Source organism: Ammodytes marinus (genome assembly GCF_949987685.1).
Source record: "Ammodytes marinus genome assembly, chromosome: 13".
In the NCBI taxonomy this organism is placed as follows: Eukaryota; Metazoa; Chordata; class Actinopteri; order Uranoscopiformes; family Ammodytidae; genus Ammodytes; species Ammodytes marinus.
Window position 1 is genome coordinate 4,837,646 of NC_137217.1, and position 21,578 is coordinate 4,859,223.

The 21,578-nt window shown below is 39.1% G+C and overlaps 1 protein-coding gene across 1 annotated transcript; it reads left to right on the forward strand.

The window, feature by feature from the left end:
- On the forward strand, positions 1–20,803 carry slc6a20 (solute carrier family 6 member 20; the record flags this gene model as incomplete). Its single annotated transcript, XM_080039500.1, has 11 exons — positions 1–124; positions 4,582–4,722; positions 5,637–5,728; positions 7,785–8,012; positions 8,994–9,104; positions 9,430–9,671; positions 10,103–10,265; positions 14,360–14,561; positions 16,656–16,815; positions 17,401–17,566; positions 20,633–20,803. The coding sequence occupies 11 exons, from the start codon at positions 1–3 to the stop codon at positions 20,801–20,803; spliced, it is 1,800 nt and encodes a 599-aa protein (XP_079895626.1).
- Positions 20,804–21,578: the final 775 nt, after the last annotated feature.

The window sequence follows — 21,578 nt, forward strand, 5'->3', positions numbered from 1 at the left end:
ATGGAAAAAGATGCAAGACCCAACTGGGACAGCCCCACGCAGTTTGTGCTGGCGTGTGTATCTTACGCAGTGGGACTGGGGAACGTGTGGCGGTTTCCATACCTGTGTCAAATGCACGGTGGAGGTAAGTCAATGGTCCCAGCCTTGTGCACACCACTTCCATAATAGCATATACCGACTTTTAAACACATCTGTGCCTTCAAATAGCGTAGGTGATACATGATTCACACACTAAATCGTATTTGCATTATAAGGTGAGACACTGCAGGTGATTGGGGTTGAGAATGTTTAACTTATAGATGTCATATCATCATTAAACGTTACCAGTTGATTACTTAGATTAAAACAATTATTTTGTATTACAACAATACATATGCAAATTTGGCAATCTCTACTTATCTTATATACTGTATATGTACATTTGTATTTCTTTAAAAAACTAAATTCTATATATTAGTGTCCAAATATTCAGCCTTTTCTTTCATTTTATAAATCATGAGATACAATGTGCAGGTCTTGAAAATGCAATTTCAGTATAACAATTGTAAAAAGAAAAAAAATTAACATTAATCCGACATCAAAATATGAACAAACCCTTCTGTTTATAACCTTCAGAATAGTGCTAAGAATGATCATGAGAAGTTGAGTTGATGTGTTTTAGAAGTTGAGATGTTTGGTTCAGAATGTTAAGATAAGGGCCGTTAAAGATGGTTGTAGCCTAGAGAACAATATAAATGCAAACAGACACTGTTTAGTAAAATTAACACCTACATGTAGATTTTGGACCTTTGATTAAATACTAGTATGAAAGAAGACATTGTCCTTCAATAGACATTGTCTTAAAATAGACAAAACTCTCAAAATTGACCAGTAGGCCTACTTGACATGTTTTTGCCTGTAGTGGTTTGCCTTAATAGAGAGACCACGTTTATTTTCAACAATTTTAATGTGCAACACAGCTGGGTAACAAGTGTATGTTGTGCATAAAATGAATAAATAATGAAAAAGAAATGTACTTTATTGGTTTGAACCTCATCCAACAACTTGCTAAACAGTAGTGCTGCCTTGACATTCTGCTTGGAATAAAAAGTGAACATATCATGCACTGGTTTATTGAGGTGTTGCCTATAACCATGTTATGAGTCATGCAGGTGGGAAGTTTCTGTTGTATTTTTCTTAGTTCCGAATGTGTTGTAAACAGTTGTTTGATTTAGCAATAAAGTCATTTCAGGTGATAAACTGGGGTAGAGCCAGGAAGTAACACCACTTTAAATAGAGGTTAAGTAGAGGTTTATACACCCCTATCTGATACCTCCAGATACACTAACCATAATAAGATAATACCAGATAGTAAAACACAAACCTAATTTAAGACCACGCACAAATATTATCTACTGTAGGCCTACTTTACTGTACTGTACAGATTGACATGCAATCAGAACTCTACAGAATCCTTTGGTTATTAGTCAAAACACACATTTGCAAAAAGTAAACTGGAGGAAGGAGCAAAGAGACGTTTTTCTAGAAGGTGTGTTGGATGTAAAAATCTTCAACTGGGAGTTGTAACATTTGGTTTCCTTAAACCACTCAATAAAGGTAACTTTATTTGTACCCGAGGGTAGATTTGGTTGCAGTTAAAAATAATTGGCTGATTACACACACACACGCAGACAACATTAACAACATCGACAGACAGTGACATAAAAGTGACAACAGCTCCAGACATAGGAACATGGATTAAAAGCATACAAAAAGGTATTACTATCAAAAGATAAATAAATACTGAATACAAGCCATCATGGCAGATACAAAAAACAAGTTTAAGTTTATTTAAAGGGACATTGCATATTAATAAATAAACTCATAAATAAAAACAGACAATACAAAAAAAAAAAAAAAAAAAAAAAAAAACATGCAACCGACAGAACAAGTGAGTAAAAATAATTATTCAAATAATGTTAAAAAATAAAATTAAAATAAAATAAAATTAAAATCTATGATAGATTGTGTGAACAGTTTTGAGATTCCAGCAGCCATACTTTAAGACATTTTTTAAAAGAGCCAAGAGTGGGAAGCTCACGTAGAGCAGCGGGTAGTGTGTTCCAGGTATGAGTTGCACGGTATGAAAATACAGCCTGTCCATAGGCACTTTTTCTAAAAGGAACAATACAGTCACCTCGAGAAGTTGCCCTGGTGGATCTACAAGGTCAGAATAAATAATTAAATAGATGAAGAAGGCCGTACAGTCCATAGGTTAATAAGTTAGTGTGTAGCTTAATTAAATGCCTCTCAGTGCCAGCTGTTCATTCCAACTGCACTCTAACTATGAATTATATACAGCAGATTTAAAAACTGTATTAGAACTGCTTTTAGGTCTGACCCTGTCCCCTAATGAGGGATAACTTGGAAATCCCTTTGGTTTTTTGGCAATATCAATGTGAAAGACATTTTTATTGATTGAATATTATCTGTGATGAATACCAATAAACTAAATCATTGACAAAGTCTGAGTTGTGTGTGAATATTTCTGACTAATGTAAAGTCTACTGTGCACTGCAGTAAAGTGTCAAGGTGAGAGAAATGAGCAAAAGCTAGTTTAGCTGAACAGTGCAGAATTCTCAGAATGAATCTATATGTATCAGGTGTTGATACATAAGAATAGAAAGGGGCACTGCTAGATATTCTCATTAAAATAGGTCCTAAAGTGCCCAGCCTAAACAAACAGTGGTTAGATGGGAGAATTGTATTGTCCTTAATGGGTCATACACGGTTCACTGACCAACCATCACACTCATCTACTCTAATTACTGCGTGTGGATGTGTAACTTTAGAACAGGAAACTAGTGGAGACATGTGACAGACTGCTTTCAAGGTTGGATGCTGACAACTAAATGAACATTAGCATGGCTCACTAGCTCCCCAAAAAATGAAGTGGTAATCATTTTGTGCGCAGAGATAGCAAGTGAACCATATACTGTCATATTCAGCGATTTTGATTGCTCCCCCATGAGGCTTTGGCGCTCGAGGTGTACAATTAGCTCAGATTTATGTAGATACTATTTAATACCAAAGAAAACCCTTAAACAAATTTTAAATTTTGTTCAGAATATTGTTAGCCGGGAAAAACCAGGCAAATTTAAATTTGTTCAGCTTACTACTCTGGGCCCGAACCATTGGAGATCATTAACTATGTCGGAAAATTCGGAGCTACCAATCGAATCGTACTATCTGATAAGGGCGGGGCATGCGCCGCCGAAGTTGTGATAGTAAACAACAAAGATGGCTTCAGATACTTTGAGTTTGATACAGCTTAGGCCTCGACACTTAATGATTTGGAAGACGGCACTCAAATATTTAATTAGCAAGAAAGCACTACCACTTAGCCCTGCTGTGCGCTTAACGAACGGGGCTGAAGACATCACCTTGTTAATTGCTCTGATTGGTTGTACTGCTATCCAATTGCGAGCAGTGGTATTTGAAATGCATGCGTTTCTGCCGCTCCTTGAGGTGGGAAGGTCTATTGCTCATTGCCAGACCCTACATCATTCTAGATGGGTCTGGAATTCCAGGCTAGGATATTATAGGACTTTAAATTAAAGCTTATCTTAATATTCATATTCGTATTCAAGCTTAACTTCATAACTGATGGCTTGAGGTTTTGTTCCAGGATATCACAGAATTCATGATTCTCTGGGCTATGTGGAGTTATCCAGGTCCTGATGAATAAAAGCAGGCCTAGATCTTAACGTTGCCACCACCATGCCTCACTGTTGGAAGAAGGTTCTTTTGGTGGTATGCAGTGTTGCGTTTTCGCCCAAACATGGAGGTTTTTGGTTATGACCAAACAGTTCAATTTTGGTCCAATATCTGTCCACAAAATAGACTTACAGAAGACTTCATGTATCTCCAGGTTCTCTCTGGCAAAGTTGTGACAAGCAGTTTTGTTTATTTTTTTCAGCAACGCTCCATGAAAGCCATGTTGACTAAGTTTTCTTCTTATTGTTGAACCATGCATGTCCCAGATGCTGCAAGAGAGGTCTGCAAATCTCCAGATGTAATTCTTGGGTTGGCTTTTACCTGAAAAATCACTTTTCTTGTGGTGCTTGTGGATATTTTTTAAGGAAGTCCACTTGATGTTCAGTCACTCTTGAAGCTCTCAATTTAAAAATGATTTGCCTCACGGTGGAACGATGGAGCTCAAACTTATTTTAAATTAATTTATAGCTGTTTGTAGAAACACTGGTTATAAGACATGGCACTGTGCTGCTTGTCCAGCATTTACATCCTCAAAGGCATGAATCTCCATTCATCCCCATGCAATGGATTTATAACTGCTGCAAGAAAACATATGGGTTACTAACAAACTGAGAATTTGGCACTCTTTTAAACTTAACCTAAAGTTTTCCCAAATAAGTTAAATAATTACTTGAGAGACCTTGAGACCCTTTTTTGCTCAGAATTTCATTTAAAAATCAATGCATATAGAAAAAAACACTAGCAAAACACTTTTTTTTTTTTTTTTTTTTTTCTGTGTTTTCCTAGTTGCCTATAAGTGAAATATATATTTATTTCCCCCTTCAGGTGGCTTTTTGATTCCATACATGCTCATGCTGGTTCTCGAGGGCATTCCCTTGTTCTACCTGGAGCTCGCCATTGGTCAGAAGATGAGAAAAGGCAGCATCGGGGCATGGACGTCCATCAGCCCCTATTTGGGAGGAATTGGTGAGAGCTGACTGGACCAACTGATTGTACTTGCTGTGTTTGTGTGTATGTGTGTGTGTTTTAACTTTTACATTTTATTGTACTCACTGCTATTATATTGTATATTTTGAACACGGTATTACAGAGTCTGCCACACCAACATATCTGCACAGCACATACTGTATGACCATGACGAGACGAATAAAGTATTTTTGTATCTATGACAAAGGTTGATTACATTTTAATCTTTTTTAACTGGTCACTGATTAAATGGGGGGGTCAGCGACTCTAGAGTTGTCCTCAAAATCAGTGAAAATCTTCTCACAATCCACCTCTTGTCCTTACTGTGTGGGTGATGAAAATAACCCTGTGTAAATACACATCCATAGGCTCTGTAAACTGGTAAGTAAGGAAAGGGTCTCAGACCGACCAACTGCAGCTAGCAACACTGTCTTCGATAAAGGCTTAGCTACTGATCGGCTTATAAGAACTAAGTTGTTTTTGGCTTTGATAAGTTACAAGTAACAACTATTTAAATTCTGGGTCGGTCCGAGCCACTTTGTTTACGTACCAGTTTACAGAGCCTAGGCTGTATATTAGCACTGTTTTTTTTTTCAGCGCACACACAGCACGTATAGGTATGTGCATTGTGAGGAGATCTTCACTCATTTTGACAAAAAGTGATCTGACTCCTGCGTTCTCCAGAATCGCTGACTCCACCTTTAATATGTTCTAGTATGTGAAGCATTACTTTTTAACACCGTTCATCAAAACCAAAACTCTAGCAAAAAACATGGATTTGTTTTTTCCGTCATAGAGCTCGACTCACATTGAAAAAAAACTGAGGTAAATGTAGAATATGTTAATTAGGACTATGTTGTTTTTATAAAAATGTGTGAACCCTATTTTTGTTGTATGATTCTGCCTGTTTTTAGGTCTTGCTAGTGTGGTGACATCCCTGTATCTGTGTCTCTATTACAACATCATCAATGCATGGAGCTTCTGGTACCTCTTTCATTCATTTCAAGTAAGCTGTGAATTTAATTTTTTTCATTAGCAGATACTATATGTATATACAATATTTTGTTAGCCTCATAGCATAATTGCCTAAATCATATTTACTCTACTTTACTTTTACTCTACATATACTCTTTTCTACATCTACTCTACTCTACATCTACATGTTAGCCTCATAGCATAATTGCCTAAGTCATATTTTAAGGGTTATTTACAGTCCCGGACAAAAGTCTTGTCACTTATCCATTTTGTAGAAACAACAGCTAATAACCTGACTTTTAATTAATCCATTGGTTTTAGAAATGTCCATGCATGAAAGCTAAAACCCTCCCAAATTATGTTTAATAAACTAAAATAAATTTGCTTAACTGAAGAAATATTGATAATTTAATGAACACAGGAAGGTCAGATGTTGGCAGGACAAAAGTCTTGTCGCCTACAGAGAGTAATGTGAAGATTGAACAAATAATGTACTTCAAATACAAAAATATGTTGCATAAAATCAGTGAATTAAGTAGTGGTGCTGTGAGATCCATATTTAATATCTTGGATGACCTTCCATGAGCTTGAAGGACTGCATCCTTGCGGTTTGACAATGATTCATACAATTTATTGATGAAGTCATCAGGAATGGCAAAGAAAGCAGTCTTACATGCCTCCCAGAGTTCATCAAGATTCTTTGGTTTGGTCTTCCATGCTTCCTCTCTCATTCTACCCCAGACATGCTCAATGATGTTCATGTCTGGTGACTGAGCTGGCCAGGCCTGGAGCACCTTGATCTTCTTCGCCTTGAGGAACTTTGATGTAGAGATGGAAGTATGCGATGGAGCACCACCCTGCTGCAAAATGTGACCCCTTTTATGGTTGGGAATGTAAGAGGTAGCTAATTATTCTTGATATTTTAGGCTATTGATATTGCCTTCCACCCTGCAAATCTCTCGCACACCCCCATACTGGATGTAACCCCAGACCATGATTTTTCCACCACCAAACTTAACTGTTTTCTGGGTGAATCTTGGATCCATGCAGGCTCCAGTAGGTCTCCTGCAATATTTGCGGCGGCTGTGATGGAATTCAACCGAAGATTCATCCGGGAAATCCACCTTCTGCCACTTTTCCAGCGTCCATGCTTTTAGCAGGCTGTGGGCCTTAGAAAATGCCACACATTTTTTTAATTGCCTTTTGTTAAGTGCTGGCTTCTGGGCACTGATTCGACCAGGAAGGTGGATTTCTCAGATGAATCTTCAGTTGAATTACATCACATGGTTGCTCCATAGCATACTTCCATCTCTACATCAAAGTTCCTCAAGGCGAAGAAGATCAAGGTGCTCCAGGCCTGGCCAGCCCAGTCACCAGACATGAACATCATTGAGCATGTCTGGTGTAGAATGAAAGAGGAAGCATGGAAGACCAAACCAAAGAATCTTGATGAACTCTGGGAGGCATGTAAGACTGCTTTCTTTGCTATTCCTGATTACTTCATCAATAAATTGTATGAATCATTATCGAACCGCATGGATGCAGTCCTTCAAGCTCATGGAAGTCAAACAAGATATTAAATATGGATCTCACAGCACCACTACTTAATTCACTGATGTTATGCAACATATTTTTGTATTTGAAGTAAATTATTTGTTCAATTTTCCCATTACTCTCTGTAGGCGACAAGACTTTTGTCCTGCCAACATCTGACCTTTCTGTGTTCATTAAATTATCAATATTTCTTCAGTGAAGCAAATTTATTTTAGTTTATTAAACATAATTTGGGAGGGTTTTATCTTTCATATGAGCCATTTCTAAAACCAATGGATTAATTAAAAGTCAGGTTATAAGCTGTTGTTTCTACAAAATGGATAAGTGACAAGACTTTTGTCCAGGACTGTAGTAGGGTAAAGTAGATGTAGAGTAGAGAAGATGTAGAATAGAGTAGATGTAGAGTAAAAGTAGAGTAGAGTAAATATGATTTAGGCAATTATGCTATGAGGCTAACGATTTTTAGATTGAATTTAGACAGTTTACGGTAACTCACACCTATAATACTGTCGTGTGTTCACTCCTAATCTCAGTCAGTTCTGCCCTGGGCCGAATGCCCCGTCAATGCCAATGGGACAGGGCTTGTAGCGGAGTGTGAGAGGGCCACACCCACCGAGTATTTCTTCTACAGGGAAACTCTGGACATAGCTCCGTCCATTGAGGTGAATGGAGGCGTCAACACGGGCCAGGCAATGTGTCTGGTGCTGGCCTGGATCCTTACCTACCTGTTTATAATACGAGGAGTCAAGTCAACGGGGAAGGTAAGAGACCTTAAGGTATTCTGCATTGTACATGGTTTGGGTGTATAGTCTGTTAAATAGACAGAGGAAATAGGACACTTTCCTCTTCAAAATAAAGGACTGGGATTGTTGAAGTTTGGAAGAATGTTAAAAACATATAACATCAACAAAGATAGATACACCATTTGTAAAAAAAATATTGAACCAACCATCAGTTTGGTTGATATTTTGTGGATTGCACAGGGAGCAGAAAACATGATTTATGATTTATTTAAAAGTAAGTAAAAATATCCCATCAAATATCGTCTGTATCACACTCAAAATATGCTGTTTACATTTGGTAGAGGCTGGTGACAGCATTATTCATTTTTAACCTCTGAAAAGTTTGGCACCGAAGCCCCCCCCCCCCCCCAAAAAAAAAACAGGAGAGGAAAATAATTTTAACTTTATATGGTCGATGTTTCAAGATCTGTGTTCTAGTCCAGAGGAGAGGCAGTGACATTTGATCATTAACAAACCACAACTGTGCAAATACTTTTGAAACCTGTGTGTTCCTTTTGGGCCCTCTGCATTCTCCAGTGGGTATACTAAAGAGCTTTTTAATTGTGATTTGTCGGTCCATAGTTTGTTCAGCTAATATTCAGTGATCCAGTTCCAATAGTGCTGCTAACCCTGGAAGCAACACACCTGTTAATTCCAGCTATAGACTTTATTTAACACCTGACACTAACACAGGAAGCTGTTCATGTTCAAATCTGCACACACTTTCTCATACCAATGAATGGTGATGTGTTACACTCTTAATCTGAAAGCTTGAAAGACCATTCAAACATACAGATTAGACCTCTGATTGTAAATCTCAAAAGTGTTTAAGTTTAAGTGTGTCTCTTATGACCAGACTAGAGATATAATTGTGGAGATATTAAGTTGAAGATGTAGTATGCTACCAACTCCCCACACATTAACATTGACCCTAACCTCACTGTCTGACTCCATCTGTAGGTGGTGTACTTCACCGCCACATTCCCATATCTGGTCCTCTTCATCTACCTGATCCGAGGGGTCACTCTGCATGGTGCCATGAACGGAGTCAAATACATGTTCACACCCAAGGTATAAGCTTGTTTTGGGATATTTGTTCATCTGCATATATGCATTATTAGCATTGAAGCCTAACGGCTACCTAACTTTGATTTTATTTTTTAGTTCATGTATTACATTTTTTGTATTTTATTTTGTTATAATTTCACATCACATGTACATTGTCAATCTGACCATTTATTTTACGACATAGTTTGAACACCTTTTTCTAAGTAGCTTTTAGTTCATCAAACTAGATTTCTCCCTACAGGAACTTTTCCAGTGTGGTAGTTTGCAAATCTAAGCTTTGTTTCGAATTATAGCTTACTCCCGACACTGTGTTTGTGTCTGCTTCTAGATGGAACAGCTTCTCAACCCTACCACATGGATCAATGCAGCCACTCAGATATTCTTCTCTCTGGGTTTGGGCTTCGGCTCGCTCATAGCTTTCGCCAGCTACAACCAGTACCACAACAACTTTGAGCGGCAGGCCATCATGGTGTCCCTCATCAACAGTGGAACCTCCATCTTTGCCAGTATAGTCACCTTCTCCATATACGGCTTCAAGGCCACCGTCAACTACGAAGACTGTCTGGAAAGGTGTGTGATTTTTTTTTAGTTGCTCATGTGTGTATACTTGAATGCACCTTTATACCTGTATGGACGTTTGAGTGTGAAATCCATCTAAAGACACTGTGACTTGACTTAATCATTGTCTGAATGACCATAAACCCAAAACATACATACTTTCTTTAAATTTATTAAACCACCTGTTTAAACATTCCTTTTTTTAATACAATCTCTAAATATCCTTAAACAAGATACATTTGCGTCACTTTTTTTTGTTATACAGTACTTTCAAGATGTACATTATGAGCTATGGCTTACTTATAATCATACCTTGTAGGACACAAGGCTAATATGGGGTACTGGTGGTGATACTCAACTGTGCAAGGGAAAATAAAATTCAGTTTGATCAATGCATAGCCTAGGCTCTGTAAACTGTAAACTTTTTTTTTCACTGCTTCCAGGACTCGTACCCTGCTGCTGAATACCTTTGAGCTAGCAGAGGACAGTATCAACATGAACAATGTCTTTGAGTGGGTAGAGAGGCTGAACAGCACCTTCCCAATGCAATTTGCTGACATCGCCGACAAACTGGAAAGCTGTAGCCTGGAGAGCGAACTAGACACTGTAGGTTCATCGGTCTCTTTACACTTTGTCTTACACAATGAGAACGAATGGGGCGACTGTGGCTCAGTTGGTAGAGCGGGTAGGCTGATGATCAAAGGGTTGGAGGTTCGATCCCCGCCCTGCCACCTGTTGTTGTTGTGTCCTTGGGCAAGACACTTCACCCACCTTGCCTCGTGTGAATGTCGATAGTTAGCCTGCTATCGGTGTATGAATGTGTGTGTGAATGGTAACGTGGGAAAGGAAAACAGGTCTCCCTTGTAAAAGAGTCTTCCGTCTCAATGGGATTTACCTGTATAAATAAAGGTTAAAAAGAAAGAACACAGTTGGTTCAGGGGTGCTCTTGGGGGTTGATGTACTAAGATCCATAAATAAAGAGTGCTAAACTGCGTGAGCATTCTAAAAAAATTGCACTTCTGGTTTGTGGGCGTTCTGCGTGTGATCAACTAAGAGTAAATGTGCAAGTGGCAATGGATTCAAAAATGTTAGAGGAAGTAAATCTAAATGAGGGTTTTGCACATTTTATTGGGTATCATGTTTAGAAGGACAGCAGAGTGACAGCAAGCGCAAAGAGAAATGTAATGCCATGGAATTGAGTTGAATTGAGAGGAAGCGCTTCCCGAAAATCTACATCGTTTTTTGTGATGTGATTCGTGTCAGGTTGCTCTATAGCAGTTTTAAACAAGAAAATAAGACCAGAAAAGTAGTATAATGGGAGATCTTTAAGGTGCATTGTATGGCTGGGTCTAATTAGCCTACTGTCCAATGCAGTGTAAAAAGGATATTAGTCCCACTGAAGACATGATGTTGGCTAATATAGGCTGTATATAAAAGACGATGCTAGCAGTAAGCTAACTGACACCCCATTGAACCTAATCATCTCTGAACAACCTATCAGAAAATCTGAAAAAAGTATCTGCTGACCAGAGATCAGTTCTAGTGGCCATGGTCATGGCCAAGGGTAGTAGTTGGAAATTGCAAACTGGTGTTTGTGTGATGAACAAGGCCAACTACCTATCAAGAAAGAAAAAATAAACATATCATCTCTGAAATAGGCTACCTATCAGGGAAACATTTATTATTAAGAAATTTATAAAATACCTATAAGATCTGGGTGGGGTGGGGGGGAACAGAGGTGGCCAGTGATATTTCAGAGGGGGCCATGGCCCAGCCCCCCTATAACCGCCACTGAGTAGATCAACCCCTTGGTGTAGTGGTCAGAGCGCCCCTATGTAAGCATCCTGTAAAAGTTACGCGAGGGTGAACGGGCTAAGAATGAGAGGACATAGACAAAGTACTGAGCCTTCTCCCCAGTCCATTGTGTGAGACTAGCTTTGTGTCTGTAGTGCAACATATCTGGTACAAGCCAAGTCACCTTTATTTACATATGCCTTTATCACATAACTATACAGCCCCTACAAAATAAAATAACTCAGATAGCCGATTAACTGAGAGGGCCATAGATAGACAACTAAGAGATAACACAGGCTATTACAGTAAAGGTCCAACTCATCAATAATTAATTATTAAACAAAAACAAAACTCTTTTAAAACATAACAAGCCTCCCTGAAAAAGCAAGCTAAGGTTTGGGCGTACCAAGTTAAGATTGCATCCCTTCTATGATCAAAGTCTTTCCCTAACTTGGACCAAGCAGTTTAAATGAATCATTAACCATAGAGTTGGCAGATCAGACGTCTGTTCAGTGGTTACTTTATTTTATTACATGACAAACAGCTAAATGCTCCGAAAAAATACTTTAATTGTGCAAAGAACACACACCGTCTCGTCCCAACATTTGGCCTTCTCCCGGTGTATTTTGATCACAGTGACCCTTATCGAATTTTGTCACATCACATGACCAGGAGGGTGATGGGGCAAAATAAACATACATTCAAATTCTGTGTACTATAATAGGTCCACAAAAGTTACACATCTCTATAGACAATTACAAGATCTAAAGATCAAAAGCAGCAGTTTTAGAATAGGGCATTTAAGATGACAAAGGGTCAGTTGTATATTTCCCATTTTTCAGGCTAGTTAAAGCTGGGGTATGTGATTTCTGATTGGTCAAAATTAACATGAGCGGTACACTTTGACCAATCAGAGCTAGGCTCCGATTCTAAAAAAAAAAAAAAGAAAGAAAAAAAAAATCCGATTCTCTGTTCTTATTGGCTGTTGGGACTGTGCAAATTAGTAAAACACATGATCATACATGGGTTAAAAATGCCAGAATGAGCCAAAAGGCTACTTTTCATCTGTAGTCCCCTGACATCGATGTTAAAAGAAAATACAATTAAACAAAATAAAAAAACAGCATACAAAACAGGGCATCACAGAACAAACAGAACTGACTAACTTAGAACACAAAATACAAAGCACCAGTGATTTTTTTTAAAAATACATACATAGTGTGTTGACCACATTCAGAACAAATGATCTTAGTGCTGACATGTACAGTATATGTTTTGATCAACCATTCATAGTAAACAGCACCTTTCACCAAGTTATCCTGACACATGGATAACCATTTGCCCTGTGCGTCATAGCTGCTGTTGCTTGCTGTATGGCTCGGGGTGGTTATCTCAGCTCTATCTATTCAGGTGGCTTCTGAAAACCCATTTACACAGACAAGCCTTCTCATAGTTTGTCGACTTTTGGTCTAGTTTCTTTTTTCCCGTGTGTTGTGTCTTTATTAGTGGTGGGCCGATAACGGCGTTAACGTGCTGCGTTAACGCCAGACTCTTATCGGCGATAAAAAAAATATCGCCGTTAATCTCTTGTTCCTCTTATTTTAGCGCGGATATATACCTGGCCGAATTGCACTGTAGTGCACGAGTCAGAACGAGTCCGACTTCGCACCTGTGTAGCCTACCACATCAAACGTAACGTGCTGACATGGATGCAGCTAGGAAGCCGCCGGGTTTGCTTCAGGGAAAATGTATTTTTAAGAAGCTTCCCAATGGAAACCTCGACAAGACCAAGCTTGTTTGCACCTTGTGCAATGCGGAATTGGTTTACTGTAGGAGTTCTAACAGTCTGTGCTCTCGGAAGCGGCCGGGGCATGCGTGTGTGCAATGGGAGAGCTTTGTGTGGAGAGAAAAAAAGAGGCAAGGGAAATCGCCAAAGCCAATGCATAGCCTCGACTCATTAAAGGTTGAAAATCACTGAATTACACAACATGTAGGCTAGCCTATGGCTTAAGGCTATGGAAATCATTATGGAAACAATATTTTTTTTTATCAGTGATAGCTCAGCTGATCTCGTTGCTATAGAGACCACGTCCGTCCGCTTTGTTTGACAACTGACAGAGCTGCCAAGTCTCACCCTTTTGGCCGTGAGACACACTCATATCAACCAGCTCACACTCTCACACGCTAGCCTACAACTCAAATTTCTCACGCGGAGAAGTTAATCCCCAAAATAACGATTGTTTTGCGGGACTTTTATTTTGACAGTCTTATATTGAAAAGCTAACGGACATGAGTTCCGTGACATCCTCTTTCTGCACGCAAGTTAACTTGATGCATTAGGTGTGCACCTGCACAGGAGACGAGCCCCTGGTCTGATGCGCCACCTGGCTTGAGAAACACGTTCTCAAAGATTTACTTTGAGTCATTATTTAGGAGCACACACATATTATGAATGAATTCAAATGAGACATTTTAATCTAGATTCATCTAGATTAATTCCAAAATTAATCTAGATTAATCTAGATTAAAACAATTAATCTATGCCCACCTCTAGTCTTTATTTAATTTAAAAAGTGTTTTACTTCCTGTATTTTCTCTTTCACTTACATAATGTGTGTGAAGCACTTACAAAAGTCCTATATAAAAGCCTTACTTACTTTCTTACTAACTTACTATAGAAACATTCTACTTTACACTGTGACAAATTTGCACCGGACCTTAGTCCTAATGGAGAAAAGGAGAAAATGGGATGCAGCCATAGGACCTTAATAGCTAAATGTATCTGAACGCAGCCAATGCACGCCTGCTCTGTGACACTGTTCAAAGAGACTGAGTCAAGTGGATCACAGTCCCAAGTTTCCATTTGAATTAATCAAGTGTTTGTCTTTTTCTTTGATGTGTTTCAGGCAGTAGAGGGGACCGGTCTGGCCTTCATAGTGTACAGTGAGGCCATTAAGAACATGCCTCTGTCTCAGCTGTGGTCTGTGCTCTACTTCTTCATGCTTCTGTTGTTGGGAATGGGCAGCATGCTGGGTAATGTCACCGCCATCATCACCCCGCTAAGAGACTTCAAGGTTTTTAACAAAATGAGCAACGAGCTGTTGAACGGTAAGATACCAAGATGGCGTCCATGTAGGGCTGGGCAATTCATCAAAAAAATTAATCACAACCGACATTCAGACCCTGTCACCGACTTCAACTTGAACATGTTGATTATTTGGATGTGGGCTTTGTCCAAGCCAAGTCTTTTTTGAACTCTTACTCAGCAGTCATTAATGTTGACATTTTTGTACATGACATTTACTGTATATCTAAATGAATATATATATTAGAGATTCAAGTTATTTCATTATTTTCACATGGCAATATTTAAAATCATTTTATTTTAAAGCTCCCATATTATACACTTTTCGGTTCTACTATACACCATATTATATGGTCTTAGTGGTCCCTAATACGTTTTTCTTCAATTGTTTGCTGAAAAAAACTTTCAGATAATTTATTGTACTATGCTGATGTTCAGCTAATCTCACAATGGCCTATTTTTTAAAAAGAGCTGCAGCTCCCCTCGTACATATGCAATCTTTGAGCTCCCCCCGCCCCCTGTCCGGAAGCGAAGCCAGATACGCCTCGCCCTCTGTCTGTTTGTAAATAATGATGACGTATAGCCTGTTAGCACAGTTAGGTTTAGCCTACCCATGAGAAGAACCAAGTCTAGAGCTAATAACGCACTTTGAACAGTTTGACATGACCTATCCTTGTCTACATGAAAGACTATGTTCATACAGATGCACTGACAGCCACACGCTAATGGAAACGGCATGTTCACAATAAAAATGCTGCAAAAGATGGTGGCTACTGCGAAGCTAGCTTGGGAGCTAGCTGCTAACAATACCACGAAAATCAGTGAAAACATTATCTTCAAAGTCAGACTTCTATATACCTTCCAATCCTTTGTCCTGTTAAAAACGCGGCATTTCCAGACTGGTGTGGGGAATAGAAATATGTTTTTATGAGCAAAAGCTGAATGCTTGTCCCAAAGCTAATAGCTATACACCAGTCAGGCAAAAATACCAATAAAAACATTTAGTTCAGAAAAAAAGCACAAGTAGCTTCCTATCCGTTGTGTTATTAAAAACGAGGCTGCTGTGGTTAAGATAAATTAGTGGATTATGCAACATTCATCATGTTTTGCCGTACTACAGGCATCTTGTCGCTTAGCAACAAGCAAACAACATGGGGGTGAAGGAATATTTTTCGAGAGGATCTCGGGGCCGTGGACCAATAAGAAATAGGGGGTGGACTGCACAGTGGAAGCTTCTGGCTTTCCGGTTTTTGACGTCAGAAACGGGGAGAATTCTGACTGGAGTATATTGGGTGGAGAGATGGAGGGTTTCAGAAAAGGGGAGAGTGAGAAAAGGAGAGAGCTTTCTTTTTTTTGATACTTTGGCAGTCTCTAGGCACACCGTGGACCCATAATTATGTTCAAAAACATCGGAAAAGTGCATTTGCACAATATGGGAGCTTTAAGTTATTCATTTTCTACTGTTACTTTTCGATTTTTAACATTCAAAACTGACATTTTCAAGCGATGCTTTGATTTTAGTTGGAAATATTCAATATATAATCATAAATAGTTAATCTGTGCATTTCCTTATTTATTTTTTAAATAATTGAGGTAAAATGTTCAATTATTGCCCAGCCCTAATTAAAGATGCCGCCCATGTCAAACTCTGCCACAGTCTTCTGTGTGGCAATAAGGATATGCTGCTGGTTTCTCTTGTTCCAGTAAACTAGTGCCAACCTGGCACTAGTTTACTGCAGGCAAGAATCAAGATAAGCACCATATCAACAGTGTCTCTTCACGTGTAAATGCTTTTCATTATTTACCTATCACACAACCCTCAAACTCAAAACACTTCATATTCAGCTTTACAAATGCTTTCACAGTGCCAGCGGGCACCGGCCATCACATAGGAGCTGGGTGTCCCAGTGTACAGACATGTTCTATCAATTCTAGACATAGATTCATCCCATTTTAACTGCTAAAGCTAAACAGTGTCTCTTCACAATAGGATAACTTTCAAAGTCGTTGCAGAGCTCTACTTTTGAGAGGGACATGCCTAAATGTAAATTTTGGACCTTTTATTTATACTAGTATGAAAGACTGAGTGTGTGTGTGTGTGTGTTTTGCTTGTCTAGGTTTATTTTGTCTGTTCTGTCTGCTGCTGGGCCTGGGCTTCACCACCTCGTCAGGGAACTACTGGTTCACCATGTTCAACGACTACGGAGCCACCTTCTCCCTGCTCTTCGTTGTGCTCCTCGAGGTCATTACTGTCAGTTACATCTATGGGATTAAGAGGTGCGTGTATGTGTGTGGCGGGACACACATTTGGCTTACCATCAGTTCAGCTTTTGTGTTTTGGCTCAACTATAGTGTGAAGTACAGGTGCATCTAAAAAAATATGAATATCAATTGAAGGTATAAAAAAAAAAAAAAAAAAAAAAAAAAAAATTGAATTTGAAAAGTGAAACCTCATATATTTAAGGTTACTTTCACAATAAGTATAATGATTTTAGAACAAACATACATTTTTAGAAGGTCAACATTTCTGTATTATAAATCCTTTTTGTGATTGGTTTTGTAATATCTTATATTAATATATATTAATAAATGTCTCGATATTTTGAGACGCTGAGATATTTTTATTCCATGAGCTGTAAGCCGTAATCATCCAAATGAAAACAAGAGACATGCCTGACATTTTTCTTCACTTGTGATTAATCTAGAATATATGAAAGTTTCATTTTGGAATTGACTTTTCCATGATATTACATTTTTTTTTTTATAGAAGCACCTCTATAAAACAACCAGCAATGCTCTCGCAAACTACTATATGCTATAATATTGGATCTTAATACTATGTTTATCTACACATTTTTCTAGGTTTGAAAAGGACATAGAAGACATGCTGGGCCATCGTCCACACTGGTACTGGAAGATCATGTGGGCAGGAACCAGCCCCGTCCTCCTCATTGCTCTCTTCATATTCTACATTGTTAACTACATCCAGGGAGGCACGCCCACCTACCAAGCATGGGACAAAGAGCTGGTAAACTGGGACTTTATTATAATACACTTCTTTTGTTTTCTGCTTTTTTTTTATCACCAAGCTGCTGCTAATGTGTCAAGTCAAGTCAAAAATGATTTCTATAGCACATTTAAAAACAACATCAGTTGACCAAAGTGCTGTACAAGATACAATACAAAATAACATAAGATACGTGAAAAAAAAAAGTTAGGAGTGTCAAAGTCTCAACTTGTGTTAAAGGCCAATGCAACAAAAGTGAGTCTTCAGCAACGTATTAAACTGTTCAACTTTACAGGGATCCAGGTTCTATTCATTCACACACAGTCATACTTTATAATAAATTACTGGACCTTGGCTATGGCTAGCCCAGGTCCAGTTTAACAAGGGTTAAACTGGACCTGGGCTAGCCATAGCCAAGTAGCCTCCTGGAGTCGCTACCCCTCAGCCATATTACATCAAGGGTCGCCAACTCACAGCATCCAAAACAAATGCATTCCAAAGTAGTCTCAAATATGGCCCTGAATGTGAGGTAGTACATTTTTTACCCCCCATATTCATTATGATTGGACAAAATACATGTCATGTGATTTTCAGGTTTCTTTCTGTGATTACTAAACACATGGCGGGCACCCCTTTTTTTCCCGTGAAATTGACTGTCAGTAAAATCAGTAAAGATAACCAATGATTTACACTAGAGTTAGAATAAAAGTTATCATGTGCCAATCCAATGAATCCACATTGTGACCATTAGGAGATGAAGGCATGAATGGCTATTTTGCATCTATTCAGGTCAAAGGTCAATCAGGTCAAACAAATTTTCGATCGTAAAACATTGTCATAAGTGAAAGTGTAATAATCTGGGATGAAGAGGAGTCACAGATCAGAAACCTAATGTAAGCATCATAAAGTGCTAATGAATAACCAGGTTTACTTTTATTCTATCTTATATTTTCCACATGATTAAAACCCGGATAAGACTAGCTTAGCATGCACGCAAAGTTAGTAATTGACAGATAATGCTGACGCAGATGAGAAGTCATGTCATATAATATAATCATGAAAAGGCCCCAGTGGATATATGGCAATAAGCCAGACACTGACATTTTCACAAACAGCCCTGCATGTGACCGTCTGTTTAAAAATAATTCCCAAAGCAAAAGCTAGTTAAAATAAAGGCACATCATATATAACTTATTATTTCGCTTTGTGGCCCTCAAGGTGCAAGTTTTGCAAACTGGACCAGAGCCCTGTTTCAGGTAGCTGGTTTTGAAGCAACCCAGAGTTTGTTCGCTCTGAGTTAGTGGAAACTCTCGGTTTTCCGTTTCAGGTAGCAGGTTCAGCGCAACCGAGAGTCAGTTACTGCGGCAACATACGCCGTGGGTCTAACCTGCTCGGGAGGTGGTTAGACCTACCCTGAGTTTGTTACGCTGCAGCTCCGACTGAAGAAAGAGTCACTGTTACAACGCGTCCCTGTACAGTTTGAAGCAAAATCAATCCATAAAAATCTCCATCGGGATGTTTTTAACATGTAATGATGATTTTACGTTTGACCGATCATTTATCTGATCAGTAGCCTTGTTCTCAGCCCTTGTTCGTTCATATGGCGGCCACCTTACACAACGTGAACATGTTCTACATTCAGATGAATAAACCTAGGCTATTACTGCATGTAGGCCTATATCATTCTTCTTTTTATTAATAGGGATTTTTTAACGTCTGTGCCACTGAACAGATTTATGTCAGGTTGAAATGTAATTCTGCAGCTGGGGCTGCATGCGATCGTTACTGTTCACTTGTGTCATCCCAAAGTCACAGACGAGCCTCATTAAATAGCCGTATATGAATATAGAAATAATATAATAATTTTAACTGTGATCACTAGAGGACAAGGAATCTGGTAATACATCAATCAGGCTCTACAATAGAAACTGTCATCTAATGTGTATGACGTTAATGTCTTTCACTCCTCATTTAAAAGAAGTGGCAGTCTGTTTACTGCACAGTAGGCTATTATAGCTTGCCTACATATTACAGCGAATATAAAACATTGTCAGAAATGCTGTGCGGCGCCAGCTTTTTTGCTGCTGCTGATATGCGTAACTAAATTCTTAAAATACACTTGCTCTCATACGTAATGATTCTAATGAAGTAATGAAGCGTAATGATTCTATTGACAAAAATGTTTCCCCCCGTTGTTTTTCTGAATGGCCGAGGTGATTAGATCAGAGTTATGAGATAGTATCCCCGTTAATTCTTCTCCATACCTTAAACTCATTCGTTAATATTTCTTACTCTAGTGGGAGGAGCGGAGAAGTTTTTTTTCTTTTTTTTTGAGAAGTGGAGAAGTGGGAGGATCAAGCATTTGTTTCTTCTGTTTCCATGGTGAATCATGTTATCAGCGATCCATTGACGATGGCTTTTACGCACGCTCCACCCAGAGTGAACACGCTCAGAGTTGATTGACCCAACACTGATCCACTGTTCTGAAACCGAAAACCCAGAGTTACTCAGCTCTGAGTTGAGCAACAGGATTAAACCCAGAGTTTTTGAAACCTGCTACCTGAAACAGGGCTCAGTGCTATCTTTTTTCGGGATTTAAAAAAACATCCCCACTTGTTATCATGTTTTGTTTTGTTATTTGTGGAAGTAGGATTGGATAATGGTGTAGAGTTAACTAGTTGGAATGCAGCCGATGTAGGCCTAATCTGTTTTGAAAGGACAGCGCAAGGCACAGGAAGGTATTTCACACACTGATTATAATATAATCAGTGTGTGAAATACCTTCATATTACCATAAGGTCTCCAGCACACAGAAGCCACCACTGCAGATATTTCAAATATTACAGTTATTTTGACCTCTTTAGGGGAGAAGGACCCCAGGAAGACTATGTTGCTAATGGGGATCCTAAAAAAATCAAAAGGGGTTTGTCTTTCATATTTTCCGATGGGAGCAATATACCTTTTCTAAATGTTGACAATGAGCGTCAACATTTCACTAAGCCGGCTAGAACGTTATATTCTGCCGAAAGGTCTGTTAATGAACATGTGAATACTGGTGGTGTTAACTGTACCTCTTGTTTTCCTCAGGGTAAGGCTGTGGTGACGGAGTATCCCATCTTTGGCCAGCTCTTCATTGGACTGCTGCTGGCGTCATCAGTTAGCTGTGTTCCCATCTATGCTCTGTATGTCTACTGCAAGAAGGGGAAACATGGACGCCATCACAAAAGGCAGCGTACAGTCAGCACAGTGTCTGCTTAGTGACCAGACCATGGCAGAGACTCACCTCCAACCAGCAACTGGGTTTCTAGACCGACTGAATATGGAGGAACAGTGGCAAAGGATAAGAGGTCATTTGTGTTTTTTTCTTTCTATTTTTGTCTTCACTTTCACCCAAATTCACAAGCCTGTAGAGATCGGCCTGAGATTAGTTTCTCTCTCGCAGATCAGTCTGGCCTTTCTCCAATCTCTGTGGGGAGGAGCCCGGCCCTGTCTGTTAGTGGAAGGCAGCCCCTGATTGGTTCATGTAGTCATCAATCTAGCCTCCAGTCAGACCTGGCCCTCCCCACTTTCGGTCCGTTGGTGGAAGGCAGCCTCTGATCTGTTTGTGTCGTCGTTGATGCCAACATAGATCCACAAATAAGCTCATGAGATATGGCTGGTCTCAGGAGGCTAGATTGACGACTACATGAACCAATCAGGATCTGCCTTCCACTAAAAGGGAGGAACGTTAGGTGAACACTGGCCCTGATTGGCTGGGCTTTCTCCATCAAGGAGATTGGAGAAAGTTATGAATGATCTGCAGGAGAGAAACTAATGGAGACTAAAGAATTGAGGCATGGTAACATCAAACAAGATCAAAATAGTGTTAAATCTGAACTCTTTGCAAAGGAATATCTGGGTATTTTGAGGGAATTTATTTTTGTATAAATTCTTTCAGTATTAAAATAACACGTCTGAGACATATTCCACTTAATACTATGCTCATATTCTGCATAGAGCGTGAACAATGCTTTTATTAAGTCTCTGCTAGTCA